The sequence below is a fragment of the Nymphalis io genome, chromosome 15 (genome assembly GCF_905147045.1).
Source record: "Nymphalis io chromosome 15, ilAglIoxx1.1, whole genome shotgun sequence".
NCBI lineage: Eukaryota > Metazoa > Arthropoda > Insecta > Lepidoptera > Nymphalidae > Nymphalis > Nymphalis io.
This window is the reverse complement of record NC_065902.1, coordinates 11,943,723-11,967,119: the sequence shown is the minus strand read 5'-3', so window position 1 is coordinate 11,967,119 and position 23,397 is coordinate 11,943,723. Positions and strand designations below refer to the sequence as shown.

Here is a 23,397-nt window from a genome sequence, read left to right as displayed (position 1 = left end):
CAAAAATTGGGCCATATCGTAAGCTTTTTTCGAGACGCTATATATAAGACAATGTATATAAGTTGAATAGTCTATTTGCTTATTTGTTTGACCTACGGGATTAAGCAGTAATATTCAAGAAGGCGTTATATAATTTTAATATTTGGGCTCCAACCGCTACACCTTTTTATTAATTTTGCAGATGTTTCGACCTGGTTGCACCTGTCCTGGTTACGATCTGATTCAGTCAAGTATATGTATATATACATTGATTTCTTTACTTTAATTAGTTTTATCGTTTTTTGTCCATGTATTAATGATTTGATTAAAAATCTTTTTATCAATGCTTTTTTAATAAATGTATTTATTAAAAAAAGCTTCAGTTCAATGCTTATTTCTCCTCTGTTTGTCAAACAATTTTTTTTTATGATAGCCATTGGCTAAGTGTTACCAGAAAAAAAACGTTAGGAACAAGTAAATGCTGTTTTTTTTTAAATCAATTATTATAGTCGAATGTAGACAGAGAGAATGTACACAGAGCGAACCGGTCAATATTGAATAGCAACGTATGTCTTTCCTTGAATTTTTTAGTTTTGATACATTACGACGACGAACTAGCAAGCGATAACACGCTTTATAACAATTAATAATTGTATAATTTTACGTTCAGTATAAGAAATTTGCATTAGCATCTTAACGTATCCAGTTTTTTGCATTAATATTTTTACTATAAGAAAAATGAGAGTAAAAAGTAAATTATACAAAAAGATTATGACATAAATTTTACAATTTCGTTTTCAAATTTCAACATATTGGATTATTGTCAACTCTTTAAGCTGGCGTCCGTAATGCCTGCTATGTTCGGTAAAAGCTTACAAATCTTCGAAATTAATTTAATAGTAAATATTCGTTTAATTTTTCATTAAATAAATCTGCGCAGTTCGGTTGTCTTGTGATTGGCCACCCTAGTTTAAATTCGAAGGTTTCATCCTACTCGATGACAGATAATATTTTTATTTAAATTCGATAGACAAATCTATTCAAAAATATTTAATGTCTTAGAAAATTTTCGCTAATGACTTATTCAATATACAAATGTCAGAAAGCGATAAGTTCCTTGTGTGTATTTATTAATATATATGTATATTCAGGACGGTCTGAACTAATTCCATAGTCCTGAACGACCTTTACACGATAATCAGAGCACGAAAAATTCCATCGGGCCAATGTACGAGGGCATCCAAGCGAGACAATACACGTAATAATATCACCTTTATCATTGTATATATAAATAGCCGAGCCGGCCCAGTGGTAAGAACGCGTGAATCTTAACCGATGATCGTGGGTTCAAGCCCGGGCAAGCACCACTGACTTTTCATGTGCTTAATTTGTAATTATAATTCATCTCGTGCTTTACGGTGAAGGAAAACATCGTGAGGAAACCTGCATGTGCCTAATTTCATTGAAATTCTGCCACATGTGTATTCCACCAACCCGCACTGGAGCAGCGTGGTGGAATAAGCTCCAAACCTTCTCCTCAAAAAAAAAAAAGGGAGAGGAGGCCTTAGCCCAGCAGTGGGACATTTACAGGCCGTTACTGTACTGTTACTGTACTGTATCATTGTAAGCTATTATATATTATTGTAATATATTTTTGCTTCTTTTGACCTTTCAGATAAAAGTATCCTAAAAAGTAACTACAGTGATTACAAAGTTTTCGATTACGAATTGGTGGTGATTACCAAGTAGGGTAGGAACTACTAGGTAACTAGGATTACTGGCTTTCGGTTAGAGGAAAATAAGCCAGTGTAGAGAGTAATTATTATTTCTTACAGTAAAAATATTTATAGGCCACAGTCTGTTCTTCTATAATAAAAATAAAACATTCGTTTTGAAATACTGCTAATGGATAAGTGGATAGAATACAGAGATCTTAAACGAAGTATTCAAGTTAAAAACCAGACAAACACTGTTCCTCAAGTGCTGTTTTTATTTACAATTTCATCTCGTGCTAAAAACTAAGTGTGGAAGACATCGTGTACGTTGGCGTGAGTAGAATATACATGTATATAAACGCGAACCAGCCGTTCTGTTGGTAACATAATGGTATCCATCTTAATAAAATAATTATAACCGAACATATGTCATCTTTTTATAATAATTATTTTACAATTCAGGCTATTAAACGCTGGAACGATCTTCCTTTAAATATTCGCGAGGCCAAATACATCGATATTTTTAAAAAACTTGTAAAAGATCACTTTTTGTCTCAAATGCCTTAACACCAATAATTTCTTTTATTTTAGTTTTTTTTTTTGTAATATTCATTTGTTTTTCTTTTTTCTTTCGTTGTTGCTGTATATAGTATGTATTTATATCATACACTTCTAATTTTGTATATACTAATAATATAATTTATTTATTGACATATAATATGTGTATTTTATATTTACATGTATTTATTGGTTTTGTTTTAATTAAATATTAATATTATTTTATTCATACCACCACCTACCCCGTATCCTATCGGTAATTACTTACACCGCTGGTTGCCTGGAAGAGATCGCTATGTAGCGATAAGGTCGCTATAATTGTACATTTATTTAGGCAGTTTACATGTTTTGTATTTTTCTCTTTGTACACCACATGTACAATAAAGTATTCTATTTTGTGTATTTAATATTATTTTATAGCACGGGATAACGTTTTTATTTTACTCGTAAAATCGGGACGGGCTAAGCAAAATAATGTATGGAAGGACTATATTTATTAAACAAACGTAATCTAAATTATTTTCTAAGATAACCGACTGATAATCGCCACAACTGTAATAACTGTAATCTTTTAAGTAATTGACGGTAATAACATTTATAATCATAATACACAATTTCATACTTACGGATAATATTAAACTATTTATATATTTAATACGTTTGTAACGCATCCAATAAAGATATATTTTTTGTGTATGTAATAACTTGTAGACAGTAACACAAAGTTTAACAGTTTGGTGGTAGAATAAGTGATGCAAACAAAGACGTTTCACGCCAAGTCCACCACCGGCACACAACCGCTTTACATTTATAACAACAAATAAAAACCACCATAGACTTTTTGATATATATTTTTAGTATTGCTATTCTCTTTGAACTCTTTCCGATCGTTTCGAATTGGATTGAAATGGAGAATGAATGTGTTTTCGTACACACTTGTGTACTATAATATGCCTTACGCATGTTTCCCTTGAAATTGGCCGTTGTGGCCGTAATCGGTCAGGAGGACATCAGTATTCCTAAAAATTAAACAAGTCATTTTATTTAAGTTAAGCATAAGCCAAAAATGAATCAATGAAACCTACTTGGAAATAACAACCACAAACAATTCGACTAAATATATTAGTGTACATAAATATTGTCTGTCCACCGTCACGTGTGTACAACCTGCTGATAAAGGGGCTGATAAGGCATCCATTAGTAACACAGAGTAATACGAACGTGACCACCACCGTTATCTATACTGTCTTGTAGGAAATGACGAATAAATACTCGAAATGACATCGGTAAATATATATATTAATTTGAACAACTTTGCGTTTAAATTTGGAACGTTGCGTAATTATTTACTTCTCAATTTTGAGTTAAGGAGACATAGATATAATATAAGGTGACATTGTTTTCTATGATCAGGTTGAATGAACGAAAGAGGTTTGTTTAAATCATTCACTATTTATTTTATCTTATTTCAAATAGGTAGCAGACTGATATAATGACAATTTCAACACTTAAATGTGAACATCAAAGTGATTTCAAAATCAAAGTTTTTCAAAATCATTTATTTTTTAAGTCTTTATGCATTGTAGATTAAGCTTTGCGTTATTTGTCGGCCAGTCGAGGAACACAGAGGATTAAAAACGCTATTAAATTTAAAATTCAAGCATTTATATGAGTAATATTAAAATAAAGTTTAAACATAATTAAGTTATTGCACGGTTATTTAATTCGAAGATTTTTGTAATAGATTGCAACTTAGCGAATATGTTTTTGTTGGTTATTAAAAAAAACACAAATTTTTCTATTAACGTATGTTACTAAAACATATAGAAAATATTATAAACTTGAAGATTTTATTTGTCGGACACTAATCTCAGCGTTTTGTACAAAAAATATTTGGGTCAGATAGCCTATTTGTTAAGAAAATGTTATGTATATACTATATATATCAACACGCAAGCGTGAACCCACGGGGGCGAGGCAGTAACTTTTAACGTGGGTGAAACGGCGCGGAGCAGTTCGTTCTTTTTTTTGTCCTCCTGACCTTTTTCGGTCAGCGGCAATTCTCAAGGGAGGTACTATCCGCGCAGGACCCATTATAGTGAAAATTTTTGCGCAAACACAAGTACACTCTTTATTCCCTCACAATCAAAATCCCAAGGGATGTAAGATCATATATTCACGCGCACGACTAACCGTTTTATGTCATATTCATAACGCATGAAAGTATGTACCAACTATAAAATAAATAAAAATATTAAAAATGTTTATTTCACCACTTACATAACATTATTTGGAACTGTGGGCTGCTAATTAGGCCGAACCTGAGGTTTTTAGGATTCTGGGGTAAAACGTGGGCGACGTGGGCCACCGCCTTCGACCGCGTTCTCCGGGGTTTGTGCATAAGTTAAAAAGGTGTGAACGCACCGAAAAATTTTACTCGTGAATCGATATTATTGACATAACTAAATATGTTTTTTTCAGTCTAGGCTGAGGGCCTCGCAAAATGTATCTTGCCCACATAACATTTTCGTCTAGCCCCGCCACTGGTTAGTAATATATAGAAAACCTGCTTTGGACTGACCTCTGTCACCACGTCAAAATTTTATCAAAATCAGACAAATAGCTTAGGAACGCATAAAGGACAAACATTCATTTTTTACAAAGAAGATTACAAGCCCCATCTATATAATAGAACTTACGACTATCTAAAATATTCACCTTATGTGTTACCATGACACGGCAATATCGTAAAGGCTGATGATAATGAAAGCGGCGAGCCATATAACACTTGCAATGGTCGGCGAAATGAAGTCGTTGAATTGAAACAACGGGGTAAGTGCCGTGAACTGGGATCTGCGGTTTAGAAATATCTTATTATACGACTCGGGATTGCATCTTATGATCTATTGTTTGTTATCTATTGTTGTTATGCTGGATATATTTGTATACTAACGCTAGTGTATACACTAAGTTTAAGTCCGAAACCGTGGTTGTGGTTGGCAAATTATGACACTTATATCTATTTGCCAGTGCGAAAGCCAAAGCTCCACACCATCGTCACCAAGAAATTATCAATAGCAACCCAGAGCCACGGGCCACCGCCTTCGACCGCGTTCTCCGGGGTTTGTGCATAAGTTAAAAAGGTGTGAACGCACCGAAAAATTTTACTCGTGAATCGATATTATTGACATAACTAAATATGTTTTTTTCAGTCTAGGCTGAGGGCCTCGCAAAATGTATCTTGCCCACATAACATTTTCGTCTAGCCCCGCCACTGGTTAGTAATATATAGAAAACCTGCTTTGGACTGACCTCTGTCACCACGTCAAAATTTTATCAAAATCAGACAAATAGCTTAGGAACGCATAAAGGACAAACATTCATTTTTTACAAAGAAGATTACAAGCCCCATCTATATAATAGAACTTACGACTATCTAAAATATTCACCTTATGTGTTACCATGACACGGCAATATCGTAAAGGCTGATGATAATGAAAGCGGCGAGCCATATAACACTTGCAATGGTCGGCGAAATGAAGTCGTTGAATTGAAACAACGGGGTAAGTGCCGTGAACTGGGATCTGCGGTTTAGAAATATCTTATTATACGACTCGGGATTGCATCTTATGATCTATTGTTTGTTATCTATTGTTGTTATGCTGGATATATTTGTATACTAACGCTAGTGTATACACTAAGTTTAAGTCCGAAACCGTGGTTGTGGTTGGCAAATTATGACACTTATATCTATTTGCCAGTGCGAAAGCCAAAGCTCCACACCATCGTCACCAAGAAATTATCAATAGCAACCCAGAGTTAGGAAAGCAAGTTGAAGGCTGAACTTGATCTCTTTCTGGTCGTGTCGGCTTGTCGACCCATCGACTACTACAAGGGTGAAGATATGTTTAGCCATTTAATTCTGCAGACTAATATCTCATGCATAGAGAATTTAAGCCGTGGCCGATATCGGTGCAGTAATCTTGTGCCTCGAAACGACTTTTAAGCTAAATTTAAGGGTTAGGACTCGTCAGGCATAAACGCTACATGTATATTATTTTAATTACGAAATTTGCTTGAAAAATTCATCATCATCATCATCTTGATCAATATGAATTTAATATTAATAAATAAATGGGAAATCGATTTATTTGTACGCGAAACTAAGAACGTAACGTAACCATTTCTAGGTTAGCTACAATTAAATTAAACTGAGACGTCCGTCAAAGGTTATTCTTCCAAATGCAGTTATAAGGAAAAAAGTAATAATAGTACACATTACAACACCTTGAGCGGTGACATCAGCCGATGACAGCGCGCCATTGTCCAACGCAGTCATCGTGTATAAACAATGCTAGGATACATCTTCGCGAGGTGAAATTACTCATATTAGATATAAAATTGGTATATAAAATTAAAAAATTTTAGATAACTAATATTATAAATTCGAAAGTAACTATGTCTGCCTGTTACGCTTTCACGACTAGTATATGGTACGAAGCATGCTCAAACCCTGAGAAAGGACATAGGCTACACCAACATCTCCAGGCGAAGCCGCCGGCGTACACTAGTATATATACCGACGATTGTGGGTTAAAAGCCAAGAAAGCACCACGAAAACAAAAAACAACCGACGAGTTTTTCCCGCGCCGGTTGCTCTCTGGGTTAAGGTGATTAAACCGGGTAGTAAGAATTTGAAAAAACAACGAGTAAAAGTAACGCTTCTACGAGTGTATTGAATAAAGATTTCTGTGCTGAACTTCTGTCACATATGTATCCAACACGCATTGAAGCAGCGTGGTGGTATACTCTAAACCTTTTCTTTAAGATTTGGATTCCTTTTAAATCATAGGGACACTGATAAATTATTTAAATTTGATAGTTTGATTTATTGTTGAACGGTAATCAGTCTACACTGCTAAAGTAAAGTTATAAATGCGAAAGTAACTCTGTTTGTTGTTGTACTCATCACGTCAGAACCACTTAACCGATAGTAATGAAATTTGACACTGAGGTAGCCTGGGATCCGGATAAGGATATAGACATATAAATTACGGGACCTACGTAAAACATTTGATATGAACGAGCCGGGAACAGCTAGTGTCAATATAAATAACGCATTATAAATAGTTGGTTTTTTAGCTTTTTTATTTAAGTAAATTAATAAACACGAGACGTAAAGCAACACGTATTAAGTCGTTTAACTTGTTCGTAAGCATTGTTTGATGCCATACTTATTGTCAAGGACGCAACCTAAACGGGGCGCGCTTTGCTGGACGACAGCCTATAGACACTGGGACATAGGTACACAACTTTGCACTTAATTAGAGTAGGCTTCATAGATTACAAACAGCGCCTGTAACTAAATACACATAATTTATGCCGAATCTAAATAATAGGCCATAAAATTCAAATCTTGCAGAGGAGCTCATGTCTCTAGCTACGATGCTATTTATTATAATTTAATATTTATTTATATTTTTTTATTTTTATAATACATATATTGGTTTAAAAACAATTCTAATAGAAGTGCTAGAAAAAAACAAACTTGGGCACAAGAACGTTCAAATTTCGTCACGATTAAATCGAAATGACAACCTTAACTTTTTAATATGACTCAATTATTTCATAGTAATTATAATTAAAATTAAAAAAAATAATAATTAAACATGTTTAAGCTGTATATTCATTGTATCATTAAAAGAATCTCCAAGGACAATTTATAAAATACTAATACCTACCTAAGCTAACACTTTCAAGATTTAAATAATCTGTAGAAGTATTGCAAGTAATCTTATCTAATCTGGGTTTAGCACCACAGAGCAACCAACACAAGAATTGTTATTTGAGTAGCAGCCTATAGTATATATATATAGTATTTAATTACCTATAAAAACTTATTCACTTTTTTGTGTATCATTTATATGGAGTTGTCGGTGGAAAATGGGTTTTGCCGATTATAATTTTTAAAAATCTTCAAAGTTACATTACAGTTACACTGATAACAATGCTATAATTTTAAAAAAACTATGTTCAAAATACTTCATTAAAAAAATAATCACACTTGTTTAAAATAATAAAAAACCAAACATATTTAAAATACCAAAAATAACAATCTTCTACATTACATATAAGTTAAAAAAATAGTCTTTAAACAGAGCGTTTGATACCATAATAACATGTTTGTAAACTTATAATTTAATAGCTTTATAATAAACAAACAGCTAGCAATTAACATCAAGCATTACTTTCCATTGTATAATTTTCAATTAATAATTATGTCAATTATGTATTAGGAGCAGAAATAAAAAAATAGATAAAATTTTGAAGAATAAAAAATCTTTAAATTATTGAAAATCAGTTTATAAATAATACGCTTAAGCTTAATAGGCATAAGCCATAAAATATGGGAAAAATATATTTGATACAGATGGTATGGTTAAAATCGAAAATTGTCACCTTGAATAGAATTGTATGTTAATGATTTTTTATATCATTATATATACATATTTCATATTCTTTAAAATTTTAATTAATCTTTCATTTTAATTTTTATTTGTTATTATTTTGCAATGTATTTTTAATTTAATTATTTATGAAGACTTGATTAGTATATGATTTCTTTTTTATGTGATAATATTTTGTGTATGTCGTAACTGTTTGTCTTCCTAAAATAAAATAAATAAATATATAAAAAAAATATTAAGAATGGGAAGGGTAAATAAGCAATTAAATTTAATATAATTAGAATTTTGTTGTTGAACCAGTAAGGCACCTATGACACATGGCTGATATTTGAAAATTAATTTCAAGCTAAAATTACATTTAATAAAAAAACTGCTTTTGTTAGAAAACGAATGTTTATTTATAAATGTGTAAATAAACTGAAAGAATGTCAAGTAGTTATTACATTTCTCACAAGGGCCAAGGTGACTTAAATTAAAAGTAAGGCTGAAGACCTAACAATCACAATCAAATTTATTTTAAATAATTTAAGTTAAATTTTCAACCTTTAAAATATGTTATATAAAATATGTTAATGTTATATAAATACCACGAAATATTTTTTAATGACATTCATAATTAAGATGTTAAAGGAATGATCATTGTGTAGGTAATAAGCTAAAATACATATATACAAGGGAAAAAAATCTTTTCGTTTTATAATATTTATTAATTAATATATTATAATGATAATTATATCAACTTATGCCAGACCTTTATTTACTCAAGTGCCAACAAGGTGATATTTATTAAGTAATTATTCATGGAATCGTTAGCCTTTGAGACTAAAAAGTTTTTAAATGTTAAATATTTACAAGTTTTAAGGCGAACTTTTCAAAGTTTACTTAAAAGTTGAATTAGGACACTTCCATTGAGAGCTTAAAATAACAAGCACAAGACATACTAAGCTATTTTAAGCTTTAGATAAAGTGTATATAGGAATTACCTCAGTTGCAAATTTTCAATGAAGTTGTCCGTAGTCAAATTGTCCAGAAGGACGAAATCGGACACACCGACTTCTGGTTGCGTCGTCATCTTTAACGAGCCACTTTTCAATCAACATCCACCAAATAAACACAAGAGTTCACACAGTTTCGCCACAATAGCCGGCGTGTATGTACATTTATTATCAACAAACCGTTAAAAATAGAAAACACAAGACACGATCACCCCCCGCAAACGCTTAATATAAACTGACAGTTTTTTAAATTCATTTAAATGACCACACTGAATATATTGCTAGAGGTAATATATATTTATGATCCATTTGGAAAAATATGCATTTCCAATACCTATATAATTATTACTGATAATTAAATAGAGGTAACTTAAAAATAAATAATACAATATAAAAATAATTTATTTATTTAAAAAAAATTGGACTAAAATGAATGTAGACATATCTATTAACTGAGTCTTTATCTGTTCGTCGCCATTTTCCTTGTTGTAGGCGCCTCAAATGTCATAATAATTTCATTTTTCTGAAAATTACATTTTCTTTAATGTTTTGTGTTCTTTTTCCTGTTTTATTGATGTCTAAGGCTACTTCTTATCCTAATTTTGGTTTATTTGCAATAATTTTCGCAAATTGTGTAAGTGACTTCTGCCGACACTCCAAGGATTTTTAATTGATGTTTTACAATGAAAAGCAGAGATCATCTTCATAAAAGGTAGCAAGTGTCTTCGACGCCCACAAGACACTGTATCAAGGGCTGCGTAGTGCGATAAATCTTTAACGGTAATTTATACGATAAATAATGAAATCGTAAAATAAGTTAGTGTATGAAGGTGCGTTGTATGTTGGACAATGAGTGATTCGCCTGGAGTGGAGTGGCTCCCGGCGTACAGCCCGGGGCCTCCGAGACACAGTCCCTTGGGCCCCATTCCTCGTTTCCTATACGAAGATGTGCAGCCGCCATCACTCCAACAGGAAAACAACAACAAGGAAATTGATCAGAAACAAAATACAAATAAAATCAAACATGCTAAGCCAGCTTACAGGTAAAGTTTTCCTCAAGAAACCTTCATATTATTTACAAATGACTCGCTTTAGGAAAATTGAAAAAATCAATATTTCTACTTCTTACAAATTTTTCAGGGTCAAATCCTTGTTACAATTCTTTTTTGTTAACAATATACATTACAATGGCCTTAATTATTGTTTTAATTTGAATAAAAATCTAATGACGTTTTTTGATTAAGTTAGAAATTAATAACCGTAAAAGGAAACAAGAAAAAGAAACTAAAATGATTATCCAATTTATCCATAAAGATTTTACTCTTTTTTACTTTAATATTTGTGTCATATTGGTAAATGCCTTAATACTATTTTTTTTAAGTTATATAAAAACAAATCTGTGTTGATTGGTTTAATATTTACATACATGTTATCCTTTCCAGCTATGCTAGTATGATCAGATTAGCAATCAGCAGTTCTCCAAATGGCAAGATGACCCTGAATGAGATTTACAACTACATATGTAATGCATTCCCTTATTACAAAGAAGCGGGAAAAGGCTGGATGGTATGAATATTAGTCATAAGAAAGTTATGAATAAATCACTTAAGATATACTTTTAATACTTAACATTTTCATTGTTTGCATTTAGCTGTGATGTCCTTAGTTGTTCACAAGGTTGTTGTATAGAGATCAATATTTCCCGAATTAATTGAATTGACACTGTTACCTAGTTTTATTGATTTAGATATGCTTAAGAGCAACTGGTTAATTAAGTACCTATATACTTGAATAGTATATGCTTTGCGCAAGATCCTCTGGGTAGGTACCACCCACTCACCAGACGCTTTTCTCCTAAACAGCAATTAATTTTGCTGTGATTTGGACTGAAGATTGAATGAACCAGTGTTACTACTCAATGGAAATGTAAAGAATGATTAATATTCCTTACAGTGCCCATGTGTTATGGGTGGTGGTGACCACTTTTTATTATATCATTTGGCCATTCACCTACCTATTTCATAATAGAACATGTGTTTTTATGGCAATTGTCTTAAATTGACATAGATGAAGTGTTACGACTAAAAAAATCTTGTGAAGGTCAATTTTTAACAAGCTAATGTTGACACTTAACTATTTATAATAATTATATGGACTAAACTATAATGCATGAAATGGATTAAATACATAACAAAAATTAAAAGCTTACAAAAACTCTTTAGTATTCAGCAGCACAACCTCTCAAAAACTTCTAATTTCTTTTTGTTTTATATCATAAAATTACCTTAATACTAAAACATAGGTCATGCTGTAAACAGGTTTATTTATATTGGAAACTATTTTTACAGAACTCAATAAGACACAATCTGTCTTTAAACAAGTGTTTTATGAAGGTGGCCCGCAGTAAGGATGACCCTGGGAAGGGCTCATACTGGGCCATGGACAGTAGCTACAAAATGGCGGAAGTAACGCCGCGGCGCAGACGCAGTTTGCGAGTAAGTAATTTTTAAGATGTGATAAGATAGATGCTTGATATATAGTTATTATCATACTTGATATGTACTATTAAAATAAATTTAATTGCTAATCATAAGTACATCTCCTCATCATCTTTATAAAATAAAATAATCCTAAAAAATTATCTTAGATTACAGCTGATAGGAATCAGTGTAGCTTAAAAATTATAATAAACATTTAATTTAAATTCTATATAAAATTTTTTTCTTCACAGATGGCTCCTTATAGTCCAGAATGCAGTTCTAATAGCAGCGGCGAAGCTGGCGTCTCTGGTGTGGACGCAGCACCGACACCGCCCGCCACCCCTACCACTCCTACCGCGCCTAACACCCCTACCACGCCCACTACGCCTACCACAGCTGTGATCAAGGAAGAGCCAGTAGTCAAAGAGGAGAATAGTGAGTATGGATAATCCTCAAACATTTAAGCTTCGTGTTTAATTATATATTTCTAATTGTATTATACTTCTTGGAATAACTTTTCTACAATATAAGCAAGAATTTTTAATTACAAATAACAATTTATTTTATAGATTCAAAGCACACAGACGATGCGCTGACAGCGCTTATGAATGAAGAGCTGATAACCGATGCTGATATAAGTAGGGGTGAGATATATAACATAATATCTTAAACTAGCTAAGAATAAAACCAATATGAATGTACTTATAAGTGGTGACCAATAATATTGACATTCAATATATTACAGTAAGATGGTAACGTATGTCGAGATACGTATAGAGGTAGGGCTTTGTGCAAGCTCGTCTGGGTGGGTACCACCCACTAATCAGATATTCTACCGCGAAACAGCAGTACTTTATATTTTTGTGTTCCGGTTTGAAGGTTGAGTGAGCCAGTGTAATTACAGGCACAAGGGACATAACATCTTAGTTCCCAAGGCTGGTGGCGCATTGGCGATGTGGGCGAGGGTTAACATTTCTTACAATGCCAATGTCTCAAAGGTGTTGGGGACCACTTACCATCAGGTGGCCCATATGCTCGTCCGCCTTCCTATACTATAATAAAATAAAAAAAAGGAGTTGCAGGTTTACCACCGCAATGTAAAATGAAAACTTATGAGTTACGAGAATTTTCTTCGCGCCTGTGAAATCGGTGGTCGTTTCAGAGAGCTGGTGGTGGTCGGGCGCGCGGCGGCACGTGTGCGAGCTGCGGCACTCGGCGCTCACGGACGACTACGGGAACTTCCTCGACACGCGCGCGCACGACTGCGACTGCCCGCTGGACGCCGCGCTGGCCGGCGCCGCGCCCCCCGCCCCCCCCGCCGCGCCCGCCGCGCCCCCCGCCGGGCCCGCCACGCCGCCCTGGCACGCGTTATAACACCGCTCGACACTGCTACTCAGACTTGACTGTATCCGTGCGAAAGTCTTTACTTATACTAAGTAAGTACCGACGACAGTTTTCGGTTTTCCGAAACGTCGTATGCTATTAATACGAGTTGAATGACCTTTACGTTAGTTGCACAAGTAACGTCACCACTTGCGACAATACATGGGAGTGCAAACATTGCGATTTTGCAATAATAATATCTTTTTAAAACTTTTATTTGTATATTTGTCATTGTACAATTTTTATAATATTAAAAAGCTAATGGAAATAATAACAACATATTTCTTAGTGTGCAATCACATAGTGTTTATTCCATGTTCATTTAAAAAAAAAAGGTATATTTATTGTTATGCTGATGTCACACATTCGATATTTCTTTGCATTGCAATGGCATTTACGATTTGACTCGTATATGCTTCTGTCTGGGATTCGACGAGAAAACTTCGATAGAAAAAAAAATAACAAGACGTGTATCAGTGATGAACTGCTGTATTCAGAATAACGATTAAAAAAAGACCTAACTTAAATCTAAGTACAATCAAATTGCATGACGGCGCAAAGTATACCTGCGTTTTATTTCTGGCAGACGCTTAAACATGCCCCCGGGCGTTGAAAGCTTGGCTTTTAATTGTTATAAACATGCAAAGATTTTTAAATTATAAAACAAATAATGATCACATTGAGCTAAATTAAATTAAAAATGTTAATTCTATAGAAATATATACAATATAAAATTTTCCTAACTAAAATAAAACTTACTAATATCAATTATTAAGTTGCATACACATACAGACAGAGTATCGTTATTAACGCAAGAAATGTCAAAGTTGCACGCGAATGTATGACTCCAGCCTAACATTGCATTGTAATAACCTCGAACTAGTTGGCTAATTCAGTTTAACTGTGATCATGAACAGTTGGAGATTTCTATCAATAAATAGAAACATTTGAATATATCTTTTTAAAAGACGGTTGTATTACTGGCTTCGACACAATCATGAGATGATATTCAGAAATATATTTTTCTTATCTTGGATGGATGGTGTTATATCAAGAGTTTGATGAAATGACCATTGGACCCATTAGCGAATAAAACATGTTGCATAATAGCTGTATAGGTGTAAATTTATGTAAAGTATATAATTAGAGTCTTGAGATGAAGTATGATAGCTAGACCTAGTTTAGTCGTAAGCGATGTGTATGCCAGTATTTTTTGTTTTTTTTTTTTTTATTACATAAAATAAATTTATTATACATTTTCTTCTGATATTTTGTCAAACAAATGTAAAAAGATAAAGAATCAATGTGTTATACATAGACCAGTATAAAGTGTTCAGATGTATAATATAGTTTTTACATAATGTAAGTACATTTTTTTGTAAAAAATTATATATATATATAAATATAACATTTTTGTAAACGAACAGACGTAACATTGTGAAGTAACATATCTGCCAAGTTATAAATTTTTTATAGATTAGTGTAGTTACCTCTGCGTTAGTTTTTAATCTAGATTTTAATGTTTTGTGTCGTTATGTGCTGCTCCTTGGATATTACTACCTGGTTTTTCGACATAGCAACATTTAAATAAATACCTTTTAAGAAATACACCCGATCCACAACACAATAATTGAGATATATTTAATTTTGAATATTACATTGTTTTTATCCATAATATCATTAAATTGATATATTATATACAATTAATTTAATTAACATGATAATAATACGAATGAATTCAATGAGGCGCAGGCGAAATGAGGTCCTATATTATATTTTGTTTTTTAATTTTGTCTGATGTTTGCAAGCAACATGGTTGCGGTTGAATCTATTTTTTTTTTTTTTTTGTATAAAATTATAATATGTATACTGAAAGTTATAAAGTGTGATTTTATATTTTATTATTATATTAAACTAAAAAGTTGTTGCCTTTATAAAATTGCAGAGATATTTTTACCGACTGACAAATATTCATTCTTATCATTTTAATAACACACTTCTATATTATTTTAATAACATCTATTTAGTTTTTGTGTATTTGTGGACGGGATAATTTTGTTCGAAGAAGAATATGTATTTGAAAATGTATTTTGTCTATTGAAGCTATTGGAATGTGAACAATTCTAATAACCAGTTGAAACTAGTTTATAAAAAATAATGGGCATATTAACAACGTACCACTAATTACATTGAAAAATTGAGATGTTATTAATGTTATACCGGTTCCAAGTTCAAGGAGTTGCACATCTCCTCGTATTATTTACTAAAATAAACGGACCATAGTGCATACACTAGTGAGTGGTCTTCATGTAATGATAGCGATGAAATGTTACAGATAATTTGCTGAACATATATATTATATTTGTATAATTTTTTGATTATATTTATAATTGTATAATTTGTATAATGAATTTGATAATTAGTGAAGAAATTAGGATTGGACACAAGCGAAAAAAAATGAAGTAAAAAAAAAACACTGCGGTTACATCTGTGCAACAAGTTAAACGCTAGTGTGACCGCAGATGTGCAAATATCACGTACGTGTTCGACCCGTTAAGTGTTATTTTATTTAGAGAAATACTTTTGGTATAATCATGGGAAATAATTAAAGTGTTGCAAAATCTATATCAGATACAACCAGACACGACGTGATGGCCAAGTATCGGCGCCAGTTAGCAATCAGATCTCAGAACGACCAGTATATTTAACTAATAGTAAGCTTGCTCTTCGCACATGGGCGTATAGAGTTCAATTATATTATTTAAGAAATAGATATATACATATATAAATATATGATTAAGCTTATATGACAAATTATAATTTGACACTTGCAAAAGGTTTTCTTTAGTCGTAAATACATTCGGCCTACCGTGAACTTCGCACTTGCCTAAAAAAATTTTCTTATCATATTTAATCTGTGCCATATAGTGCGTACTGTCGAGCTAGACTAACAGTCCCATATCTTATCGAAATGTGTTCAGGAATTTTTAGATTATATACTTATATTATTGTGAAATGTGTGTATATACTAGATTATTACGCTCTCAAATTTTATGGGATATTTTGAGCCGTTTATTACGGTGAATTTTTTCGGTAGAAGGATCTACGCCGGTAGATTTAGCGGTTTGAACGGCGAGCGATATTGTCGTCCAAAAAGTTTAATTGACATAATAATAACTAAGTATATATATATAATTATTGTATGTGTTTAAAATGCTTCGATTAGGCTGAGGACATAATGCCTGTAGTTGTATTCTAGCAGTGTGTACTCAGACTAAAATAAAACAAAATATTTAATTTGTTATTTTGTTGAATTGGTTCGTAAATTAACATTCCTTGCTTTCGATAGTGAAAATGTAACAATTGTTTTAAAATCTAAAATTAACAGTCTAATTAGGGTATTTAAGTGTAATTTGTACGTTTTTAAATTGAATCGTTTTTTGGTTTATATTTATATTTTGTAACTCGGTGCGTAAAATGAGCCATCAATTTATTATTATTGATATTTATTATTTTCTGTGATAAACTCTTCATTTTTTTTAAGGTAGAATTGTTTATTTACAACAATATTATAAACGCAGTCACGATGAACTGTGAATTAAAAATGTATCAATACTTTAATGGACAAATAAAATGATATGACAAATGTCATACGAATTAGTTTTGTACGTAAGAATATCAGGCAATCATTAAATGGAATTATTAAAAGTCACTTGTAAAATTGTCTATTAAAGAGAACTCTTATATATTTATTTGTTTATGATATAAAAAATGATGAATTAAATGCGTTATGGGTCATTTCCGGCTACTTGAAGGTTTTCTGCAATTTTAAAAGTATATTGTGTTAAAATTGGGTATATCTACTCCGCCTATAGACGATATTAACGCAGCGAACTGTTTGAAATTATAATTTTATTGTTTATAACCGCGCTACCCGTTTACTTTTAAGAGTAGAATGTTCTACCTCTAAAATCATAGTTGATGTACAATAATAATTATAAACTTTTAACAAATTGTGCGTTTTTTTTTTCCTATCTTTAGTCTGATGTTTCCTATTGTTGTATAATCTGTGCTGTTCTTTAACAAGGTTAGTTTTCTGAGATTCTAATGGAATGTTTTACATTCCAAAGCAGTAATAAAAAATTGTCAAACACGAACATAGACATATTTATATCGTATTTTAGTAAATAATGTTAATGATCTCTTTCAAATTGTGGTCCGACAGTCTATAAAGCCAGGATATATACGGTAACAGCCTGTTAATGTCCCACTGCTGGGCTAAGGCCTCCTCTCCCTTTTGAGGAGAAGGTTTGGAGCTTATTCCACCACGCTGCTCCAATGCGGGTTGGTAGAATACACATGTGTCAGAATTTCAATGAAATTAGATACAAGCAGGTTGCCTCACGTTTTTCTTCACCGTCAAGCACGAGATGAATTATAATCACAAATTAAGCACATGAAATTCAGTGAAAGTTGCCCGGGTTTGAACCCACGATCATCGGTTAAGATTCACGCGTTCTAACCACTAGGTCATCTCGGCCTTTAATGGCCAGGACGTATAAGAGTATATAAGCCCAAGTGGCTTATAGCCTATTCCGATTAAATGAGTAAAGATAAACGTTTGTTTTATATATTACTTCTGTTATATTATGCATTACAAACGCACGACTCCCTCAAACTACCATATTATGTCCAATATTATATAATTTATTAAAATTTACTAATCACTTCGAAATGAGAGGCCACAAATTTCAAAGTACCCAAAGGCCCTTGCTTTCATAGTTTCGATAACAATTTCGCCGACATTCAAGTCACCATATTTTTACGAATTCATTATGAACGCCTAGATTATTTTAAATCTCAATTCAATGTTAATGTTGTTTATATGGCTTTACTGCTGCTATGATACGTAACACTTTTTAATACGAATAGGATGCAATGATCAGCATATACTATATTTTGTAAAAAAATATTGATTAGGCTTAGATAACGTTCTTATCAACTTATATATCAGTATAATCTGATTTTAATTAAAACAAATAAACAAGTCCACATCAATAAAATCCTGGTAAATATGCTGTTTTTTATTTAGGTAATCACGAGCAATTCGCACGCGATATACAATTTCTTACATTGTCAATGCCCTGCCCCTCCTTATGCCTGTAATTGCACTGGCTCACACCCTTCAAACCGGAACACATAAATAAAATCAAAGATTAGTTGATACTTACACAGAGACAGGCTTCCTCAAAACCCTACCACTGATTGAACCAGTCAGTAGTAATATTCGAAGTAAGAGGATAAGATGGATCACAGAAAATCAATTTGTCCCTACATTAAATAAAAAACATGTTATGAAATATCAACAACTTTAATTATTATTGATTATATACATGAACAATCATAGATACAAGAGTTAACAATATTTACTTGAGATGCGAGCACACTCTGACATTAGATAAATAACGCTATGTAACCGACCTGTTACTGGACACCTTCAAGACGTTTTCTGTTAAAAAAATAAAAGCTAAATCACTATAAAAAAGATTTAAAGAAAAGCTGCTATATTTTATCAGTCGTATCACAATAACCTAACGTAGTTTAACGTAAAACGAAGGCTCGATTATAAAATATGCACGCAAAATACACCCTCCGACGTCAAAACGTTCCTCAAGCTTGAACTTAGCACACGAGTTAGCATCTCATTCAAGTTGTAGACACGGAAAATATTCAAAAAAAAAATAAATTCAACCGAGTTCAAAAACTTAATTTAAAAATGACATTCTTATTCCAATACGTATTTTATGAGATTTCAATGTTTTTTTTTTTTTTTGTTATCAATTAATAAAATATATATCATTTGACTTTAAACTGTATGTAATATATCGAATATCTATATAAAATTTAGCACATTATATTCGCGTTACGATTTGTTGCGATATATATAACGTATTCACTAAAATAGAACGGATATATTATATTAATATTTCTCTCAACGGCTATAACTAGTGATAGAGTAAATTTCAACATGTAAACAATCACGTGAGCTCCGAACGGGCGAAATATAAACGTCTAACATTTCAAGGCCACGACATTGCACACGAAATATCTATACTAAGAACTAAGCTACACGTGAAACGACCAATCATTCGTTCAAATTATGTACAAGAAGCTCGGAACTGATGTTGTCACGGTATTACAATCGTATCGTCTTCGATTAACCGTTACTGCAGTTCATTCATCGTTCTAAAGCAATGTTTACGTGTAATCACATCAAATGCATTATTAAATGATTAAAAAAACAAAGATAGCTATTTCCGTTTAAAATATATCAAACGATTTCATTTGCGTTCGAAACTAACCTAAATGAATGGGTAAGGAAAAATAATAATTTATAAACGTATTAAATCGATATCGTTAAGAGAGAAATACGTACATGTTCACAGCCCTATCACCCACCGGACGTCCTAGCGGTCCCGCTCGTATTTACAATAATACCTCTCAAATAAACAAGAGGTAGCAGAGGTTCGCCTCTGCTATTACTATTAATCAGCGAATCAAATAGTGCTTCGACAATACCATGATCCTGCAACGCTTACACTATCTAATTTATACATATTTTTTTTTACATAATTGTCAAATTTGAGCAAGCTATTCTGATCTCAATGCCATTGTTATACTGTTCATATCGGTTTGGGTAATTCATAAATAACATCCGCGACATATTGGAGGAAGAAGACGATAATGCAATATGATATCTACGACAGCACTACTTCCTACTACGTCTAATTATTGCTATATTTAATACATCAAGTGGATATAATCCTTTTGACCGTGATCGGCACGAGAACTTAAAAAAGAAAATAATATAGATAACAATATGATACACTTTTAATAATTTATCTACATAATTATAACGTGAGAACAACCGGCGACACTCCGCGTGCGAGACGACGGCGCCGGGAATTGACTTGCCGCTGACTTTCTTTACCGGAAACACTGAAACACAAGATTGGTTTAATATTAGAAACCAGTAAATATTTACATAGAAATGACTGTTTAATAAAAAGCTGAATGCCTTGGAAAGTAAGATGTTATGTCCCTTGTGCCCGTAGTTACACTGGCTCACTCACCCTTCAACCGAATCCACAATTCCAAGTATTGTTGTTTGACGGTAAAAAGATGAATTTAGTAAAGTAAGTAAATACTATACATGAAAGAGAAAAATAATATTTTACGTGTGAACGTATCCTGCGCGCTCGCTTCAAAGGGAGTCCCGATGCCAGACCCACGTGCGCTTGGTGTGGTCGAAGCGGTGCGCCAGCCACTGCGCCTGCAGCAGCTCGAGGCGGTCGCGGCTGAGGTACAGCGGCTTGCCGCGCTTCAGGTCGCGGTCCTCCTCGTCGTAGTCGTCGAGGTACAGGCTGCCCCACAGACACGCGCGCCGGCCGCGGATCACGATGATGTACGTGGACGTGACCACCAGGAACACGCCCGTGCCGCCCCCGCAGTCCGCCGCGTGGCTCACCGCCTCGGCCTGCTGGTGGCGGCGGCAGCACGCCTGCTTGAGGCACACGAGCGTGCCGCACAGCAGGCACACCGACGCCTCCTTGGGCACGGCGCCGCACTGCAGGCACGCGCGGCCGTGGTAGTACGAGAACAGGCGGTCGTAGTCGCGCGGCAGGGCCAGCAGGCTGGGCGCCGCCCACGACACGTGCAGCGTGCGCACGGCGCGCTGCACGGACAGCTGCCCGCTGGTGGTGGCGGCGGCCAGCTGGCGCGCCCAGGCCTGCGCGGTGGCGGCGGCGCCGGGCGGCAGCGCGCTGTCCGCCGTGGGCGCGGCCTCGTCGCCCACCAGCTCCAGGTAGCGCAGCAGCGTCGGGAACTCGTCGCGCTCCGTCTGGATGCGCGGCAGCTCGCCCCCGTAGATATGTTTGCGGAGTAGCGCAGAGATACGAAGGAAGTGCAGCAGGAGTTCTTGTACCTGGCGACGATATGTACGACATGATCATAAGCAGGGGGATCGTTATGTGAAAGGTAAAAAGTTACATGTTACAGAGAAAGTTATATAATAATAATTAAGATGGACTATGAAATTAGCTACTTAATTTCCAAACGAATGAAGTGGAAAGTACCTCCAACTCCACTGTGTGAAGGTCGGGCTCCCTGTCGGGCGAAGCGCTGTCCGCGTCGTCCTCAAGTAGATGGTGTCCAGCGAGAGTACTGAGTAACATCCTGGCGGCCTGCGCTAGACCTCCCGCATCGCCCTCGGCCTCGGCTCCCCGCAGCGCTCGCAGGGCCGCCGGCAATGCACCCGTCGCACACAGCTGGTTCACCACTTGATAGTATGTCAGCGCGTAAAGTGCTCGAACTATGCATGTGAAATATTCTGCGGAAAACAATAATAATAAATAAATGATATGATTGTCGAATTGCAAAATGTAATAAGCAATACGCGAATTACTTTAATAAAATCGTTACCACCGATATCGGGTACCCCTAGGAGTAGTAAAAACTAAATCGAATCGTGTCTATCACTTACGTATATCCATGTGCGGCGGCGCCTGCGGGGCCAGCAGCAGGAAGTGCATGAGCAGCGCCGTGGGGTCGCGCAGCAGCAGCGGCACGGGGCGCGCGGGCGGCGCGGGCGAGCAGGCGGGCGCGCCGCACGCGCCGGGCGCGGCGGGCGCGGCGGGCGAGTCCGCGGGCGCCAGCGCGCGCCACGTGCTGCCCACGCCCAGCCGGCCCGCCGCCGCCGACAGCGCCAGCGCGTGCGTGCCGGCCACGGCGATTAGCGGAACTGGGGCCAGATAAATTCGCCGTTAGTTCGATTTCCCGTGGCGAATAGATATCGAGATCTCCGCTCGTTCACGCTCACCTATGCAGTCTCCGCGAGGCTTGTACCGCGGCGTGGGTCGCTGCACCAGCGAGCCGCCGCGCTGCACCAGCTCGCACTCGACGTTGGTGCGCACCAGCGACGCCACGAACGTGAAGATGGCGGCCGGTGACGATCCGTATCGCATTTTTAACTTATTAGTCGCCGTCGCCGTCATCTCCTCCATAGCCTTACCCATGGCCTCCGACAGGCAGCTGGGCGTCTGTCGAAACATGTATTTATTAAATTTGTATAATTCGAGAAAAGAGAAGTAAAAAACAAGTTACGTAATAAAAGGGTACCGACCGGCGCTGGTCTCTCCCTCTCGAGCATGTCCAGTATGTGCGCAGCCAGCACGCGGTGGTCGGAGGGCGGCACCGGCGGCGCGCGGGGCGGCGGCGGCGCCAGCGGCAGCACGCTGTTGGCGAGCTGGCGACACAGCGGGCACAGGAACTCGCCGCGCTCCACGTGCAGGTTGTGCGGGCGCTGCGACGCGGCCAGCGAGCGCATGTAGGCGCGCAGGCAGCGCAGGTGCAGGTGGTGGCCGCACGACTGCGCCGCCACGCCTCCCTCCCAGCCCACCGACAACGACAGCACCCATGACTCCTGCGACAATCGAGATCAGATTTTTCAATGTGCAAGAGAAATATTGTCAATTAACGCAAGTTTATCTTATTTAGATGCAAACGGTCGTTCAATAAACTCGGTCGTGACGTAATACGCGTACCTGGTCGAAGTACAGGCTGAGGTCGTCGTGCAGGCGGTAGAAGTGCGCAGCTGCCGTACCGCGGTGCTGCATCGACAGTCGCTCGCGTTCCACTTCCGACAGCGCCAGCCGCGCCTGGCCGCTGCCCTTGCGCCGCCTGTGGCCCAGCACCGACGTCGACTGCGAGCAGAAAATCATTCTGTTACACGATCTCACGATCGCGCGGCCTCAACGCTTCT

At 35.7% G+C, this 23,397-nt stretch overlaps 3 protein-coding genes across 3 annotated transcripts in view; 1 reads left to right on the top strand and 2 right to left on the bottom strand.

Annotated features, from left to right (window-relative positions):
- LOC126773775 (unconventional myosin ID) overlaps positions 1-9,928 on the bottom strand; it is a 39,181-nt gene extending 29,253 nt beyond the window's left edge. Inside the window, exon 1 of the mRNA XM_050494922.1 lies at positions 9,703-9,928. Coding sequence (XP_050350879.1) covers positions 9,703-9,791 — 89 coding nt within the window. The 5' untranslated portion in view covers positions 9,792-9,928. The remainder of the gene's footprint in view (positions 1-9,702) is intronic.
- A 282-nt stretch (positions 9,929-10,210) lies between these two features.
- LOC126773850 (forkhead box protein J3-like) lies at positions 10,211-17,590 on the top strand. The gene is made up of 6 exons (XM_050495064.1): positions 10,211-10,757; positions 11,157-11,280; positions 12,063-12,209; positions 12,446-12,629; positions 12,764-12,838; positions 13,357-17,590. The coding sequence occupies exons 1-6, from the start codon at positions 10,564-10,566 to the stop codon at positions 13,566-13,568; spliced, it is 936 nt and encodes a 311-aa protein (XP_050351021.1). The 5' UTR covers positions 10,211-10,563; the 3' UTR covers positions 13,569-17,590.
- Positions 17,591-18,929: 1,339 nt separating this feature from the next.
- Positions 18,930-23,397, bottom strand: part of LOC126773765 (E3 ubiquitin-protein ligase Ubr3) — a 69,260-nt gene continuing 64,792 nt past the window's right edge. Inside the window, exons 22-28 of the mRNA XM_050494906.1 lie at positions 23,180-23,338; positions 22,759-23,058; positions 22,456-22,675; positions 22,120-22,377; positions 21,713-21,966; positions 20,816-21,561; positions 18,930-20,576 (exon numbers count right to left, since the gene is read on the bottom strand). Of these exons, the coding sequence (XP_050350863.1) occupies positions 20,842-21,561; positions 21,713-21,966; positions 22,120-22,377; positions 22,456-22,675; positions 22,759-23,058; positions 23,180-23,338 (1,911 nt within the window). The 3' untranslated portion in view covers positions 18,930-20,576; positions 20,816-20,841. The remainder of the gene's footprint in view (positions 20,577-20,815; positions 21,562-21,712; positions 21,967-22,119; positions 22,378-22,455; positions 22,676-22,758; positions 23,059-23,179; positions 23,339-23,397) is intronic.

Excerpts from the sequence above, each read along its gene's own strand:
- LOC126773850 (XM_050495064.1), top strand. The coding sequence starts at position 10,564 with ATGAGTGATTCGCCTGGAGTGGAGTGGCTCCCGGCGTACAGCCCGGGG. Across the intron at positions 11,281-12,062 it reads AAGCGGGAAAAGGCTGGATG|AACTCAATAAGACACAATCT; the intron begins GTATGAATATTA and ends CTATTTTTACAG. Across the intron at positions 12,630-12,763 it reads AGTAGTCAAAGAGGAGAATA|ATTCAAAGCACACAGACGAT; the intron begins GTGAGTATGGAT and ends TTTATTTTATAG.